The sequence below is a fragment of the Agelaius tricolor genome, unplaced genomic scaffold (assembly GCF_023055355.1).
Source record: "Agelaius tricolor isolate 1412-34295 unplaced genomic scaffold, bAgeTri1.0.p SCAF_35, whole genome shotgun sequence".
Classification (NCBI taxonomy): Eukaryota; Metazoa; Chordata; class Aves; order Passeriformes; family Icteridae; genus Agelaius; species Agelaius tricolor.
The window spans coordinates 5,966,236-5,983,613 of record NW_027269295.1 but is presented as its reverse complement, the minus strand read 5'-3'; the positions used below and the strand labels follow the sequence as shown (position 1 = coordinate 5,983,613).

At 47.1% G+C, this 17,378-nt stretch overlaps 1 protein-coding gene across 25 annotated transcripts in view; it reads right to left on the bottom strand.

The window, feature by feature from the left end:
• CACNA1G (calcium voltage-gated channel subunit alpha1 G) overlaps positions 1-17,378 on the bottom strand; it is a 143,355-nt gene that overhangs the window by 49,513 nt on the left and 76,464 nt on the right. For 14 of the 25 annotated variants that reach the window (XM_071452738.1, XM_071452739.1, XM_071452731.1 and 11 more), the window contains exons 11-19: positions 14,329-14,480; positions 13,612-13,797; positions 12,390-12,504; positions 11,553-11,708; positions 7,283-7,351; positions 6,372-6,398; positions 4,427-4,520; positions 3,662-3,849; positions 3,086-3,532 (exon numbers count right to left, since the gene is read on the bottom strand). In XM_071452738.1, coding sequence (XP_071308839.1) covers positions 3,086-3,532; positions 3,662-3,849; positions 4,427-4,520; positions 6,372-6,398; positions 7,283-7,351; positions 11,553-11,708; positions 12,390-12,504; positions 13,612-13,797; positions 14,329-14,480 — 1,434 coding nt within the window. Of the gene's footprint in view, positions 1-3,085; positions 3,850-4,426; positions 4,521-6,371; positions 6,399-7,282; positions 7,352-11,552; positions 11,709-12,389; positions 12,505-13,611; positions 13,798-14,328; positions 14,481-17,378 lie in introns of all 25 variants that reach the window. The other 11 variants (XM_071452716.1, XM_071452724.1, XM_071452720.1 and 8 more) reach the window with 4 other exon arrangements.

Sequence of the window (17,378 nt, the reverse complement as noted above, 5' to 3'; positions counted from 1 at the left end):
TTATGTTCAAAGTAAGATATCAATTATGTGGCTTAAATCACATCTATTTGTTCATAAACCACACCTGGACAGGATGAACAAAGATGTGGGGGGAGAAGAAAACTAATCTTTAATTCAGTTGCCAGTGACTTGGACAAAATCTCCCTGGGTAAGCCCACCCAAATCCCTCACGAGAGGCAGCAGGAGCCAAGATGTTGGAAGATGCTGGGTGCTAACAGGCAGCAGTGGGAATGAAGGCTTTCAATCCCACAGCAATGAGAACTGTTGATAAATAGCTGCTTTTAACATTTTGATTATTTTTAGGAATTTCAGATATTAATGCACTTCTGACGGTAGGATGAAAGCAGTTGGCAATAAAAGATGACTGATGCACTCCTCAGAGAAAGGGCGAGGTTTAGATTTATAAAAGATTTATTATAAGGATGGGGGAACTGCTGAAAAATGCTCTGTGAGCAGCAGAGGACCTCCAGGCAAGCTGGAAGCTGCACAGAGATGCTTAAGACCCGATTATTTAATTTTAATATGCAACAGGGACAGGCTGAGAGGGCTTGGGAGTGGCTGGACCATATACCACAAAGTAAAAAGTGGAATAGGCAAAGGAAAGGGAGCTGCAATAGTAAAATGCAGTGAGGTTTTGGAAAGGAAGGGACACATTGGTTGTATATTCAATATTTTCCTTACTTTCAGCTGTGAGCACTGAGCAATTTTGGTAGAAAGCACCCAAAAGCATCTAAAATCCAGCAGGTGGAAACAACAATGACTTGGCAGCAGACCCCTGATCCTGGTCACAGCCATGTGAACCCAAGAAAACTGTGGATCACTCTCTCTGCGAGAGACTTCTTGTCTGCAGTGATGCAATAAAGAACAGCCGCTTGGTTTCCTAGTTCTGAGGAGAGAAGCTGTCAGGGGCCTGATTTTATCCCCTCAGAGGGACGGAAATTCAGAATAAAGAAAATCATCGAAGAAATAAAGAAATTCATCGAAGGCAGCAGAGCTTCACTAATATAAGGGTAGCCTGGGAAATCCAGATGAAGCCTTTGCTCTTCCTTTAATTTCTGCACAGAGACAATCAAATCCAGGCAGTAAGGAGGGATGCAAAGCTTTGATGTAGAAGGGCATATTTAGGATTACTTTGATCTGAGTAATAGTCAAGTTCTTCTCCTCTTTTGTTCATGGGTAGTTTTGTATTTCATTTTTTCAATTTAAATGCAATTCCCCCATCCCCCAACTTTGTTAAGGCTAATTTACGAGCAGAGTTTCTCCCCAAATGTCAGGAGGGAAGCCCTGCAACCTGGGGACTTGTTTTTCTAATCTAAGCAATATCTTCTCATCCATCTGGTTTACTGATTTGCAGGGAAGACATATTTCAGAGCATGGGAAAGGCACCAGCTAGCTGCAGGTATCCCAGTTGTGGCTATCCCATGGGCTAGGACACAATTTATTTCCCTTATTCTGACAATTCTTCCCCTTGGCATTTGCTTCTGACCATTACATGGGAGGATATTAAGGTGATTATACCCTCCATGGCCAGACCTCATTACACAGAGGATGATCTTTGGTTTATGCTAAAAACAGATGATAAAAATTAAAAATCTTATTCAACGGTTCATTGTCAGCACTGGCTGGGAGAGGAGGGACACATCTCATCACACCATGCCCAGCACAAGGGGGATTGCTGCCTTTTGATCCTGGGTGGGGGGAAAGGAAGGGACTGGTGGGATAATTGGACCAGGTGAGCTAGAAAAGTAGCAGATGTTGGAGCATGAGAAAAAAAAATCCCTAGCAAGCAATAAGGAGCATGGTCTCTTCAACACTCCTAATAGTGGGGCATTTTCCAAAAATAATTACTGCTCCTTTTCTTAAAAATTCAATTTATTTTATGGAAGTAAAAAGCAGGTTAAGACAATGAGTAAAAATCAAGGCTGAGGATCCACGCTGGAGATGTAATGGGATAATGGCTTTTTGCAAAGGCAGTTCACGGCTGAGTGACTCCATTCTGCCAGCACTAACTCTCCTTCTCCTCCTGTAAGGAACAGAGGACTCTGGAGTCAATGCCACCTTTCACACCCCTTCACATGATCCCAATTCCAATTTCATTCAATAAAGTCAGAGAAAAAGAGTAAAATCATGTCCAAATCTGCAGCTTTCCTGTTCCCAGAACAGCCCCTGCTACCATCACGTCTCTACCCAAACCCCATCTACTCCCCCAAAAGAAACAGGCACCCCTGGGGATGACACATCAGACCATCACACTTTTAAATCTGGGAACAAGGTATAATCAAACAAAGAGATAACGTGGGACAAGCAGGGAACACTCCAAAACTGGCCCCAATGCACATATGATAGCCAGAACTGTGACACCCTTGTGCCCAACTCAAGCCCCATTCTGCCAGTCAGGAAAACAACTTTGGAAAAGCAGCCAGATTCCCCTTTTTTCCATTTAAGATACAAACATCCATCTGAAAAAAGGACTAGGAACCCTGATCCCTTCCCTGCATTTGCAGTCTTTTCAGCTTATATTTCCTAAATGACAATTTTCAGGCCTGTGAAAGAGACACTTGTCAGTGAAATGCCTCTTCAGATGGAAATTAATGCAGAGCCTCTGAAATTACCACCATCTCCATGGCACTAATTCTGCCATGGGAGTGGGGGACCAAGCCATGCTCTTTCTTTGCCTATAGAAGTTTTCTGCTGCTGGTGTGGGGGCAGAAAACTGAATAACAGTTGGAAAGCAGGGAGACTTACCTGTTTTGCTTTAAAAAAAAAACCAACAAAACCAAACAAAAACTAACCCATAAAGGCATATATTTCAAACAGCCTTCACTGTGCATGATTTAGTGGAATCTGGACAGTTTTGCCCTTATGTCTCCATCATAAGCCATCTGATACTGCATGTAATACTTAGATACCAATCCCATTTCTGAGAGCATCCACTGCCTAGAGACCTTCTGGGTGACTCTTGTCTGGTCTCGTGGTGATGGTGAGACCTAATATCTTTTGCACTCACTTGTGCACCCCTGAGACAGTGACAAGCTTTGTTTTGACAAGTCATAAAGCCCAAAATGAGCATGTGGCACTTCCTTACCATGCTACCTTCATCATCGCCGTCATCACCATCCTGGTGGGGCTCATCAAGGTGGAGCTGGTGCAGCAGCAGACCTGGAGAGGTCCTCCCATTGCAGTCCTGGTGCTCAGAGACAGACGTTCTGGTGCTGTGCATACTGCTGGTCCGATACAGGGAAGGCACCTGCAGAGTATCCTGGAGGTCAAAGGACCCTTTCGTTTCCAGCGACTCCATGCGGTGAGGCAAAGAGCCATTGAAGCTGCCGGCCCGGCTAGAGTGCTCCTCATCCGAGCTGTCCCCTTCCTCCGAGCTCTCCTTCCCCTCCCCGGACAGGAGGGACCTCCGCTCGCCGCTCTGACCCCGGCGCTTGAGGCTGGGGGCCCGGCCGATGCTGTTCCAGCTGGAGCGGCGGCTGTTCCAGGAGCTGCTGGCACGCCAGGGGCTGTGCGGGGAGCTGCGGGTGCTGGGCTGTGGGAAGGACAGCGACAGGGAGCGCATCAGATCTGTGCCACCCGCCCCAGGCCGGCGGGGGCGGCTGGATGGACGGATAGCCCCACGGACGCGCTGAACATCCGCAGGGGGAGGTGATGCGGGTACCGGGGACTTGAGCTCATGGGCGGCAGCGGGGTCCATGGAGACGCCGCTGGCCCGGCGGGACTCGTAGCCCTGCGCCGCGTCCCCGAACGCAGCGCTCTTGGGCATGGGCATGGGCGTGGCGGCCGTATGGATGATGAGCGGCGGGGTCAGGCTCTTCTTCAGCTCCGGGTGGTCGCTCAGGGCCATCACTGGAAGACACAAGCGGGTTTTTAGGCGTCACACCTCAAGGGGGAACACCTACAGCCTGCTCGTGGGCAGGCAAAGCTGATGCGCAGGGAAGGCTCTGCTCTGAGCATCAGGGAGATATGGGCCAAAAAGCCCTTCTGGAGAATTGGGTCGTTCAGCCCAGCAGGGGGATGTCAAACAGGAATGGGATCAGGTGTCAATGGGATCAGGTAACAATGGTAGAGGACAGCACACCCAAAATGTCACCTGCTGCCCCCTCAACCGCCAATTAACACCCACCAACTCCAGCCCTGGGAACCTCCTGCCCACCCCCTCCATCCTCTTTCTCCAAACTCCTCCAGCAGAGACACCCCTCAAGCCCAGTCCTCGGGCTTAATGGGGAAATTAACAGTTCAAATGCAATCATGTCTCTCCCTGCCTGCATCCCACAATCCCACCCCAAGCCTGCTGCAAAGTCAAGCATGACACAACTGGGACTACAGCATTCCCTCCAGGAGGGGGTTTCCTTTTGGACACACTGTTTTCATGGCAAAGCAAGATTTCTGTGGAAGGCCCTGTCCTTCCAGGGTTATTACTCACAGGCTGGATTTGACAAGTTTTTCTTAGGTTCTCCCTCCTCTTCCAGGCTGTGGGGGAAGAGATCCCCCTCGGAATCAGACTTGGAAGCATCACCCTGGAGCAAAACAGAAGGCTTCAGCAAGGAAGCTGAGGGGCCACAGTGCACAGACAGCCCTCTGCAAATATGGATTCCCGTGTCCAACACCACACCTTACAGATCCACTGAACTTGGTACCACGATGCAACATCACCTTCCACAAAATGATGCATGCACAGGTTTATACCACAGACTAATTAACCTCCTATCAGGAAGATGGATTGCCTCTGGCTCTGAACACGGTCCCAGAAAGGGATCAGGAGAAAAACCAAACTATTGCTTAATTTTTGATGCTGGAATTGTGTATGTGGCAGATGTCAGGGAAGGACCAATATTGATGAACAATTTGCGGACAGAAGATGATCCTACTAATCTCTCTGAATTTATACACCTAAAAGTCTCTGGGTGTGGCTCTTTCCAGTGATGCTTTGCTGGAGCAATCCAGGGTTCAGAAAGGGCACAACAGACCCCAAACTCCCAACATGAAAAACATGACGTGTCCATGGACGCCCCATCAGCATAGAGAGGATCCAGGTGGCAGAACCCAACATCGACTGCCATGAGGGACCCTTTCCCTCCCAGCTGCCACACACAAGAGGAGCAGGAGTTTTGGGGATTTATGCTGGATCATTTGGGAAGTTTAAGTTCTGCTGTATCATTTCAAACATTGGTGGTTGAGCGAGGCCTGTCTCCTCTGACAGGTACCCATCCTCAGGTAGAGGAAGATGATGTTGATCATTGTTCTCTGAGTGGTGCCTGGGTTCTTGCTCCGTCTTGTGGCACAGACCCTGATTCTGTCCATTGGCACTGCAAAAAGGCACTTAGGGTGTGGTATAGTTAGCATACACCTAAGAGGGGCAGAGGTGCTTGCCAGAAGGACTGATAGCCATCCAAAAAGAGGAGGATTCATGGCTGAAACCACTGCTCTGGCAAAGGGCACCAAGCCCTGACACAATGGAGAAGAGGTGGGAAGGTGGGGGGAGATGCTGGGATGGGAAAAGCCAAGCAGATCCTCACTTCAGCAGGGAGAGCCCAGGAGCCCCAGAAAACCCCACCAAGGCTAAGCTGCGTCCACAGGAGCCCTGGCCAGCACTGCTGAGGTTTGGTGCTAGGGTACCCATTGATTGCAAAATCTCAGAAGGACCCCAGCCTGGGACAGAAGGAAGAGATGAATCCAACACATGTCAGTGCCCCATACCTCATTATTAAGTAGCACCCCAGAGGGATGAGCCCCAATACTCCTCCCATATTTAGTGTGGGGCCACTAAACTATTAAAGATATTTTTTCCAGGCAGGCTGGACACTCAAAGATATTTTTAAGGCAAAAGAGAGTGTGACATGAAGTGTTGGCTCAAAAATACCCTAAGGATTCAGGACTTTTGTGCTTTTCAGGGAAGCTCCTCCTGCAGGATGCAGTCTGAGAAGGTCAGGAATACACCTTGCAAGGGGGAGCAGTAAAGTCAGCCTGGCTTGAGCTTTGCTGGAGCCAGATCCAGTCTCTGTGTGAGCAGGGGCTCCAGCTGGCTCCAGGTATGCTCCCCACAGAGGCTCCCAGCTCAGCCTGTCAGCAGGCCTGCCAGGAATTACTCATTCTCCCTGATGGGTTATTAAAAATAAATAAATACTGGGAAGAATTTCACATTATTTGTATTCCTGGAGTGCTCTTCAACAGCCCTAAGGAAAGTTTTAAGGGGGCACAATGAGATGTGTGCCAAGACGGAAAAGCAGAGCTATGTGGCGATTTCCCACCCCCTTCCCCAGCACCAAACCCCATGTCTGGAGGGCAGTGAGCATCCCCTCCCAAACATCACGTGCCAGACTCGGGACGGTGCAGGCAAACATCTCACAGCTGGTGCTGCTGCCCGTTACCTGTTCTTGCACTCCCAGTTTGCCTTTCTGGATAGAAAAGGGGTTATGAGAGAACAGGGAGTTAAAATCCTTTTGGGAAATGAGATAATGTCAAGCTGGGCCAGGCAGTATGACAGCTAAACCAGCTTGTACCAAAAGGGACTGACACACTGGGATACAAGGGGAAAGGGCTTTTGGGCTGAGGAAAAAGCCAGGCTTCTTGGAAAAGACAAAAGAAAGGGAAGTGAGTGGTAAAAAGAGAGATGAGTTTGGCAGAAGGGTGAGGTTTGTGGTGTGCTGTGCTTCAGAGATCCACAGCTTCCTCGGACCTGAACAGGATCATTTCACATCCTGTAATGTAGCACTGTGCTGGCAATCTCAGCATTCCCACAGTGCAACTGCTGCTGTCTTACCCTGTCCTGCAGAGCACAGGACTCCCACACACACATCAACACACACACCTATCAAAACAGGTTTGATTCCAGGTCCCTTCACTCCTAGGCATCCTCCCCCACCTGCATGAGGGAGCCTCGGCACGCATGCCCTGCAATCAGCAACACCATCCACATCCTCAGGGAGGTCCCTGGGATGTGACTGTGCCATGAAGAGGCTGTGACAGTCTCTTGGGGAGCCTTCCCCAGGGCAGGCATCCAGAAAGGGGTCAACGGGACCTCTTGGCTGGAGCCACATCAGCCACTTCAAAGCACCCACCTTAATTTACCTGGGTCCCTCAGAGAAGGAAGGGACTTAAAATCAGGGCTGACTCAACAATGAGGGTGACAAAAAGGAACAAAAAACCCAAAAAAAACCACTTCCAAAACACTCAAATAGACCCCAAAAGAATGACAGCTACTATGAGAACAGCACCACAGTGTGTGACCAGGCACCACAAGAGAGACAAGCACAGTGGCGGTGGGATGTGCTGTACGTACCCCCGACGAGTCGACAGGCAGCTGAATACAGCTTAACTGCCCACTCGCTTCTTCTCGCTTGGAGATCTCCTGAAGGAGAAATGGGGGGAAGGAAGAGGGAGGAAGGGGAAGGTGGGGTTCAATTTTCAGTTTCAACAGCAGGACTGAGTGGGGAATCAAAAAACACAGGAGAAGAGGCAGGGAAGCAGAGGGGAAGGGGGAGGAGGGCAGTGTGTGGCTACAATGGAGAGCCAGGCACTGGATCCATTCCACTCAGCACAGGGAGAGAGTGGGATCTAAGGTAGAAAGAAGCCCTTTGAAGGGACTAGCCTTACACCCTTTAAATTAAGTGTTTAGAACAGAGCTTGCTTCAGCTCCTAAGTGATAATTGTGCTAATGAAACACCAGCTAATTATTGAAAACATGATTTTTTTGCAGCTGTATAATAGCATCTTTATTTATTACGCCTTCATTAAGCAGCAATGGAGGCTTTTAATGAATGTTTGATTAACATAATATCAGTGCTCTTGCAGGTGAAATACCTAGTTTCAGGAGAGACACAGTCTGCTGTGAGTTCAGATCCATGCTCAGTCCTGTTAGTGGAAACACCCATTTGAACCAGCAGTTTAAATCAGAGGTCTGCAGCCAGGGGGGCACAGCCCCATCCTGGGAAATTTTGCAACACCCATGACCCCAACATTTCACAGCACCAGAAGCCACCTTTCCCTGCCCATTTGGAAAACTGACATCATTTTTCACCTTGTTGTGTTTCCCCTTGCTCAGGGGTGGCTCTCTCAGTATTCCTCAGCATTTTTCAGCAGTGTGGCAGTGCCTGGTCCTGTCCCATAGGGCAACAAGAGGTTCCATGCTGAAGCAGTAGGGCACAATTTATCCCACCAGCTGAATTTCTTGCCTACACAGCAATGGATCTTTTTTCTGATTGCTAAATTGTTACAAAACTCCTAGGCTGGAATGAAGAGTTTAAGGACTTGCCTGCAATGTGATGGACACTTAACTTAAAGTCTTTGCTTGTAACAGAGAGAGACATGGAAAAGCCATTGAAAGGGAAAAGATGGAAATTTTCCTTTCACAAGGAAAATCCCACTGAAACTGATAGGAATGCAATAGGCATGGGGTGCAAGAAAAACACCATCCAAAATCTCCCCTGCAGGAGGAGGGACTGTTCCCTTTGGTGAAAGCTCAGAAGAAGTTGAACATCTGTATTTCCCCAAGGATGCTACCTCTAGAGAGCAAGTAGCATCCTGCAGGATGGAGAGGCTGGGGGACCTGGGGTGCCAGGGAGAGAGCAGGCCACAAAGGACAGAAAGGATCAAACCCACAGGTGAGGACGGATGGGCACAACAGGACACAAACTGGGAGGATTACCAATGGAAGAATACACCTTGGAGATAACACTATTAAGAATTCCCTCAGGAGAGGAGCTTTATGCCTGACTAAGAGGAGTCATTCCTTGCTTCAGAGAGAAGTCTCCAAGGCAGGCACCAGAGTGGTCACGCAGTAATTTCCAGTTAGCAGCTCAATCAAACGGAGTCCACTGCTCACCTTCCCCGCATCAACACCAGGGTCCAATTCAATCAGGGAATGTGCAGTCAAAAATAACCACATGGCAAAAAGTCCTGCCTGTGCCTTTTGCACAGTCATGAGAGAAGCTGGTTAAATGAAACATTCCAAATTAAAGGAATCAATTCCAAATTAAAGGAAAAAATGGGGGGAAAACCCCTTCCACCTCAATCCTGCAACATATATTGCTCTGTATTTAAAGTTTGGAAGAGGCCCTTTTAGTTTTTCAGCTGCTTATAGTCATCTGCTGCCTGGCAACTGGGGCTGCAAAGCCATGCACTAAAATTAACGACGTGCTTGTGGATTGAGGAAAGGTACTCAAGGACCAGGGAGATAAAGGCAGCAGCCCCAGGCTTGTGTTTCAGCCCAGAAATCTGAAGGAGAATGTGGAAAAAAAAACCAACAAACTCAACTCAGAAGAGTCAAGTGCAGACACGGGCAGTAGACGCTGGGGTTTGTTTACAGCGAGAGATGATCTCTATTAATTCTGCTTAGGAGAGGATCCTCTGTGCTGGCTTGCAAAAACCAGAATGTGATCTGTTCACAAAGCTACACACCAGCAAAGCTGAATAAACATAAACCAGCAAGGCCAGACTGGGGCCTGACCTCCAGAGACATTCGCTCCCAGTCTGCTGCAGGAAACCTGGGTTGAGCCAAGGGCTCTCTTGGCGCCATTGCACCTTACTGGATGAATGTAGAGAACTCAGAATAACAAGGATGTGGAAGGAAGATTATTATTAAAAAGCTATCATTAAAGCCGGAGATATAAAATAGCAATATAATCAGAGTGACAAATTATAGATATATGGTGTGAGTTTGTTAAAATTATCAGGGCAGAGCAGAACTGACAATCCGGGTTTGGTATTTGGGGGCTGCACTGGTTCCTGGTCCCTATGCTTGCCTCAGTACTGGCATGGGCATCACTGGCTTCAGGCTGTCCTGGTGCTGTCCCAAATCCAAGGTTCCTCCCTCATTTACACAACACATTTCAGCTTACACAGATATCCTGGAGCTGGCTTGGACAAGCCCAGTGCTGCTCTGGCAGTGGAGACATGGGGGCAGTTGATGGGGCAGCCCTGCTGCAGAAAACAGCCAAGAGCAAATTTGAGGAGTGCTGCAGGCACTTCCCTGACTCCAGGGAAGTGCCTCCAGGGTAGCCATACCCTCAAGGACATCATTACTGGAATAAAACCACAACGCATTAAGCTAGAACATGACTTTGCACCATGGCACAGCTGGCCACAAGGCAAGGGATAATTTGCTGCCCAGAAAGAATCATGCTGCAGTGGTGGAGCAGGAGCATGCTCCTGCATGGTAAACCAGATTGAGCCAAGGAGCAGAGGAGTCAGCCTCCCTTAAGGGCCAGGGGCTGGCAAATGGGCTGTTGCATTTAAAGGCTGTATCCCTTTCTCTGCATAGTAGATGCAGAGATTCAGGTGATCTCCTGTGCTGGTGACCTTCAAAGATCAATTTGCCAGACTGAACAAAGTTTGGGTTTCGAAGCTGTCACCAGGAACAGACAAGGAGCTTTGTACCTCTTCTCACTTGGGCAAGGGAACATTTTTGAGAGACTGAGCAAAGGAACATTTTGCTCTTTGAGAGAACCCAGCAGCGATTGTCCCTTTGACTGAATGGTGGGGGACATTTACAGACAGAAACAGCTACAACAATAACAATTAAAAAACAAAGTACCATCATGGAGAGAAAGACACGATACAAAAGAAAAAAATTATTCTTGCTATGTCCTGGTATGACTCCATTAATTTAACTCCAAACTTCAAAAATAATAATGATAATAAAAACTGTTCTGTTCATAGGGTTGCAGGATATCATAATACACATGCAACAAAACTCAAATATTTATTCACCCCAGAATGCTTTAAAAAATCAGAGATAGTGTGTAGAAGCACAGCCCATATAAGCAGACCCCAGTGAGGAGTTTTAGGTTGTATTTACCCCTCCAACCAATGCCCCAGTCAGGGTATAGGGGTCCCCTCCCCTTATGGGTGTTCTTGAACAGCTGGAAAACTTCTGCAAGGAGCAGGTGAGCATCACAGGTCCCCCACTCTGAGGGATACTAGGTGTACCCCTGCACACCCACACCAAGCTGGACAGTTGGATTGGCAGTAGGATGGAAAAAAAGGTTGAGCTCGAGCCTACATGCCCCCTCAAAGCCTCCAGCAATGCAGGATGTCTTGTGGAAGCTCCCATTGCGACAAAGCAGATGGCAGAGACCAGAAATCATGTACTTTAAAATACGCAGAGCATTGCAGGGCTGGAAATTGGAAGAACTCCATGAATGCATACCATGAAAAAAGATAATTGTGTCACTAATCTCGTACCAGCCTGTGTAAGTTTTCAGGAGGGGCCTTTAATCTGGATGACAAACACAGCGAAAACTGTTTCAAAGAGACTGTCATAGCAGTGATCCCATCCGCAGTGCCTGACTCACACCTCAATTCCCACTTCTGCATTAATGCTAACAATGCTTTTCATTTAAGCCCTTCATTTAGAGGGTTTGCTGTATTTAATTGCACCATGGCTACGGAAACAAAAAAAGTAAAAAAATAAGAAGACCTAATATTTTGCCCCACTTTTTTCCCATACCACTTCTGTCAAGGTATTGCTGTCCACCTCAGAAATCAGATTCCAGGATCTGGAGGTCCTAAAACTTGAAAAGAAAGCAAAGGCACAAGCATGAGGACATTACCTCTGTCTGGAAACCCTCTACCAGGATGGCCACCAGCAGATTAAAGAGAACATAATTCCCAAATGTCATGAGAGCGATGAAGTAGAGAGCAGCCCAGGATGAGGTGGAGGCCATGCCATTGTAAAGGACTTTGTTCCAGTCTTCCTGCGTCAAAATCTGCAGAGGAAGAGTATCAGGACTATGGAGATACTGGAGGATAGCATACTGGGTATCCACACTCTGGATAGGCCAGACAAGCATCCTGCTTTTAGGGTTTCCACTGTAGCTGTAACCACAAGAGGATAAATCCCTTCTGAGCCAGAGAAGAGAGAGAACCAGAGATTCCCAACCACCAGCAAGGACCTTGTGCAAATTGCCCTGTCCCCCATATCCAGGGACAACCATAAGGGAGGGTAACATCACACTGGTCAGACCTTTCCTTTGGTCAGCCAGAATGACTTAAAGTCCTCCACAGATCCTAGGGTTAAAGGGCCCAGAGCTGCTAGAACAAAAACCTGCACATATCAGCTTTAAATAAGATTCCAGTATTTGTCAAAATACCACTACAAATGGTCTTGATCTCCTCCTTTCCATCTCTTCCCTCTATATTTACTTTCACCCACCCGGTCCATACCCTGCAAACACAAGAGCCTCCTGACTTGGCAGCCCCTCCTCACCAGGGTTCTGATTTAGTCTGGAAAACAGTCTGAAAGCTCCCATAAACCTGCACTTGTGGTTTTGGGTCATCTTCTTTCCATGGCATGGAGCTTCACTAAGCTCTCTCGGATGCACTGGAAAACAACCCCAATCTCTGCAGTCTCAAAACACCCATCAGTTGTTGTGTTTTCCATTTTGTACCTGGAAAACAGTGACGATGGCCCAGAGCAAGGAGTCAAAGTTCTTCCTGTCAGGCAGAGTGTCACCATCCCTCTCTGAAGCGAACTTACAGCCGAAGAGGTGCATGCCCAGGATGCTGCAAATGACAGGAAGCAGGGGCTCGACAATAAGACCACCACACAAGTCAGTAATCATACAGCAGGGTGACTCTCTCCTGATTTCACCTGAGCAATTCCTTTTTATGCTTTTTTAAAAAAGATGGATCCTTTGTTTGCTGAAAAACATGCCTTGAGATCACGCAAATCAGTTGTGAATTTAGGTCAAATCTGTCACGGAGTTTCAACCAAAGAGTATGCCTGCTCCTTGTTTTTCTTCTACTTCATTTTTTGTAAGTCAAAACATTGTCTTTCAACATTTTCTAAACAAAATGTTTTGACTTTCTGTTTTGCAATGACACATTTTCAGCAAAATATGCTTCAACTGAATTAGGAAGACAAAAAGGGTTTCTGTGAAATACCTGAATAAGACATATCAGGGGACTCGAAACAGCTTTTTCAATTTTGACAGAAGAACAGAATACCTTTCATTATGGATAGATACTAAAAGAATAATCTGTTTTTCCCTGCTCTCTGCTAGTAACTTGAATAATCAAATTATTTACAGCTCTACTGAGTACCACGCCTGCAAATGGCAGTTTTGGAGTCTCACTGGAAGAAGGGACATTATACCCTGGAAGAGACTGTCTCTCTTCAGCCTTCCCAGTGCCTGCATTGCTCAAACACCACAGCTGGCTGTAGAAAGAGAACAACTCTTCTCAAAATCGAGACCAAAATCTAAAAATACAGAGCTACCCCAACCGTGTTTCTAACATTTCTACTTGTCTGAAGACAAGGCCATGAAAAAGCACAAGCACCACCATGACATTCCTTTAGGATCATCCTCTTCTTGGCAATATTTTTATCAACAAGCTTTCTGATAGTTGGTAAGTAACGGGATTGCTGTCTTGTGGAGATGTCAAGGAATCATCCAGCCTGAAAGATCTTCTTTGTACACCATTTTGCAAAGAAATCTCATCTGGCTGACTGAGAGAATTTAGGGCAGCAAACCACAGCCAGCAATGCTGCTCCTGGGACCATTCAGCTCAGCCATATTCTGGCACAGACTCTGTCACCTCCTCATCCCACCACGGGATCCCATCTAAAAACCCAGAGCAAGCTCAGGACAGGGAATTGGAAACACTCACCTAAAGATGAAGATGAAGAGCATCAGCAACATGCAGAAGGTGGCCACATTGTCCATGGTCTTCATGAGGACGACGAGCTGGCGTTGCAGTGCTGGCATGAAGCGGACCAGCTTCAACACCCGCATAAGACGAAAGGTGCGCAGGACTGAGAGGCCCCCGCCCTGCTGGCCCACGATCTCCCACACGCTGAGGAGGACAAAAAATGTCAATGCAAGTTGACAGACAAAGCCGAATTGTAAAGGCCCAGTGGAGGGGCAGGGAAGGGAAGGTGAAATTCAGAGAGAAGAGAGACGGAAAGTGGGCAGAGATGTGATGCCAATGCTTGCAGTTATCTGGACTCTGTCCAGGCTTGCAAAGAGCAGAGCCCTACTTGAATGTCAAAAATACGCCTAGAAATCAGTGACTGCAGCTGCAGGGGCAATTATAGCCTTTGCATGTACCAAAAAGCAGAGATACTTCATCGGGCACTGGCTGTGCCATTTGGATCCCAGACTGTCCCAGGACATTGGGACTGATAGCTTTCTGCTTGAGCCTCTTTCTAAAATGACCATAAACTAATCCCAAGATATGTATTAGCAATCATGCCTAAGTGCATTAATTACAGAGAGAAGTGTAAAGTGTCACAGGAAGGTATTTATGCCAACTCTCCATTACTTTCTGTTTAATTAAACACCCAAATGAGGAGAAGCACACATAAAGAAAGCTCAAGGTTTGTACCTAATCACCACAATGATCCCATCAAAGATGTTGTATGGATTCTTAATGTAGCCAAAAGGACCATAAACAAGGACTTTCAACAGCATCTCCAGGGCAAAGAGGCTTGTGAAGACGATGTTGCTGATCTCAAGGGCATTGGTAAGTTCCTCCGGCTGGGGAAAGAAGATGAGGAAATTGAAAAAACAAACAGCCAGCTCCGTATCCAAAAATCACACATGAAAACACAAGCCCCAGTACTACAAGTGCAAGAATACTGATGCTAATGATGTGGTGAGAAAACGGCAATAGCTCACTCAAAGCCCAGGAGATGGAAGGAAAATACTTTCAGAGTGTTTAAGGTTTAGAAGTCCATTGTAAATTCAGCTGGTAAATCTGGACATGGACTTCACATTAATCAGAGCTTTAGTACCACCTCAGGAGGTTCAGACAGAAGTGGTATGTACTGAGGCTTAATGCTTTGACATCCCCCACACTGATTCTCCTTATGCAGAAGGGAAAGTCAGGCCGTTTTCTCACATAAATATCCCTTTAGGGCTTGTCTTTTTATTTAGTAGCTCATCAAAAGATTTGAGCCAAGATTTTTCAAAAGCAGAGATCTGAGGTGATATAACCAGAATGGCTCAAAAAAAAAAATCTCATTACTCAAAAGAAATCTCATTATCAGGTGGCCCCAAATCTGCAACTGAGGAAGGGCCCAATGCTGGCATTCCAGACAGGCAATCTGAAAATAGAGATATGAAAAAACCACAAAACCTTATCAAACAGACTCCGGGTAGTCTTAGACCTAAATTAATACCTTTTATGTTTTTTTAGCATGTTTCACAGAGGGTTCCCAACAATGCCTGCAGATGCCTAGTGCTTCAGTTTCCCCAACAGGTGGACAGGCATTATTGGAAAACATATGGCAGAAGACAAAACCCAGTGGTGTAGTCTGTGTGGGATCAGTCAGTGGCAAAGACAGAATCACCATACAAGATCACTTCCTCCCATTTAACCCCAAGACACAGTTGCAGCTGCTTGTTTCTGCTGAAAGGCTTCATTAAAATCAGAAGCTGACATCCTGCTGGCAGATGGTGGTGGGGTCACATCAGGAGCACTAAGGTGGTGCACAGCCGTGGCCTGGCACAGCTCACCTCACACCTCACACACAGTGGCTGCTAGGTTCCCCTGGGGTAGTTTGGCACTGGCTGGTCTCACTTATAACCACCCATGTGGCTTTAGATGCCTGGACGATAACCATGGTGGGTTATGGCCAGATGTGCATGCTTACAGCAGCCACACACTACGAGCAGAAGACAATGTGCAACACATGCACATTGGCAGCACCTTCCACTTACATGAAAGACATTCATGACTGGCCAAAGACTTCCTGTGACAGACCAGGAGCTGCCACATCACAGCACAGGCTGTAGGTGAGGTGACCCAATCCTGACTTGATGGCAACCACAAGAGTAGAGACCTCAGGGGCAGGATCAACACTTGGTCAACCACGCTTCAGAGCCTCAAAAAACTACAGTGACCAAGGGGTTCATAAATACATGCTGGCAAAAACCACAGATAAATCCATGGAAGCATTCAAATATTTGTTTCCAAGGGTTAAACTACCCAGGTCCAGCCTTTGCAACTCAAGTTCCTCCAACCCAGCTTGAGGGTAGATGGGGACCCAAATTGGTGTGATGTTATCTCAACATAGTAGTGAATCCCTGAGGACTTTCACAGATAATATCCCTGCACGGATATTGGCAGGAGCTTGTGATGACACAGGATAGCGAAGGAGGAAACAGCAGCATTTAAAAGAAAATGTAATAAAAAAGTTAAAAAAAGAGGGTGTTGAACACAACTTACACCTCAAACATCCTTGCTGAAGAACAGATCCCTTGGCTAGAGTTTGCCAAAAACATCATGCACACAGCCCAAATCACCTGCCACTGATCTACAGCTAAAATACAAACGCAGCAGCTCCCAATATTAAATTCAGCCATGGTTTAATGCCGTAATACCTATGGGAACACTCAGACACGGGGTAATAAATAGGGCAAGAACTTATATGTCAAGCTGCACCTCAGGACAATTTGAAATAGCTACAATTCTACATTACTCACAAAAAAATGCCAACTCATTCATGAGTGCCTCAGTGCTGAGGCAGACTGTGCTGTTATTAGTGATACTGCAGTGATACAGCTGGAAAGGAGATGTGTTCCTGGAAGCTTTCCTTCTCATCCATCAGCACCACTAACCTGGACCCTGAAGACTGATTCCCATCCTCTGTTCCCCCTCTGCAGTGGTACAGTGAAATCCAACTGGAGCCACAGGCACAACCCAGTTAAACCCCTCACCCAACATCTCCCACAGTCACAACATCCCTTCCTCGTGGGGGCTGACATGGAAAATCCAACAGCCCTGGAAAGCAATGACATATTAATAGCATGGATTAATGAAACTTTAGACTTCATGGGCACTTTTTGGTCAGAGATGTTGGAATGTGCAAATCCAGATGGAGGTGCTGGCAGGGCATAGCTGGGTGATGTGGGAAGGCAGAGGGGGAGCAGCACTTACATTGCAACTCTCCCAGGATCCTTAGCACACACTGGAGGGGCTGTGACCCTTCTGGCCCATGAAATTTCCCTCCCAGACCATCCAACTCAGGAGATATCCAACACCCAAATAGCTCTGGCACTGGTTTGTGAGGGCTATGGGTCAACCTGTGCTGGCATAGCAGCAAAAAATGTACCTGCCTTCCATTACTTCACCCCAAAAAAGCTGCCTGCCCTCCTACTCCTCCTCCACACACTTTTTTCCACTTCTCTTGCAGGAAACAGTTTTCAATATCTGAGACACTGGGCAGACATAATAAAAATGAAGAGAGGGCACTCCTGAACCAGAGGTGAGAATTAATATCCAAAAAACTAATTGGTCAAACTGGATTGAAAGAGAAAGGGAAAACTTCCATGTCATCCATCCAGGAAAAGAGAAGAGAAGATCCAGAGCAGCCTGGAGCTCTGCTGGGGTGGGTAAGTTGAGCATCTACTGGAAGCACATCCCACTCTGAC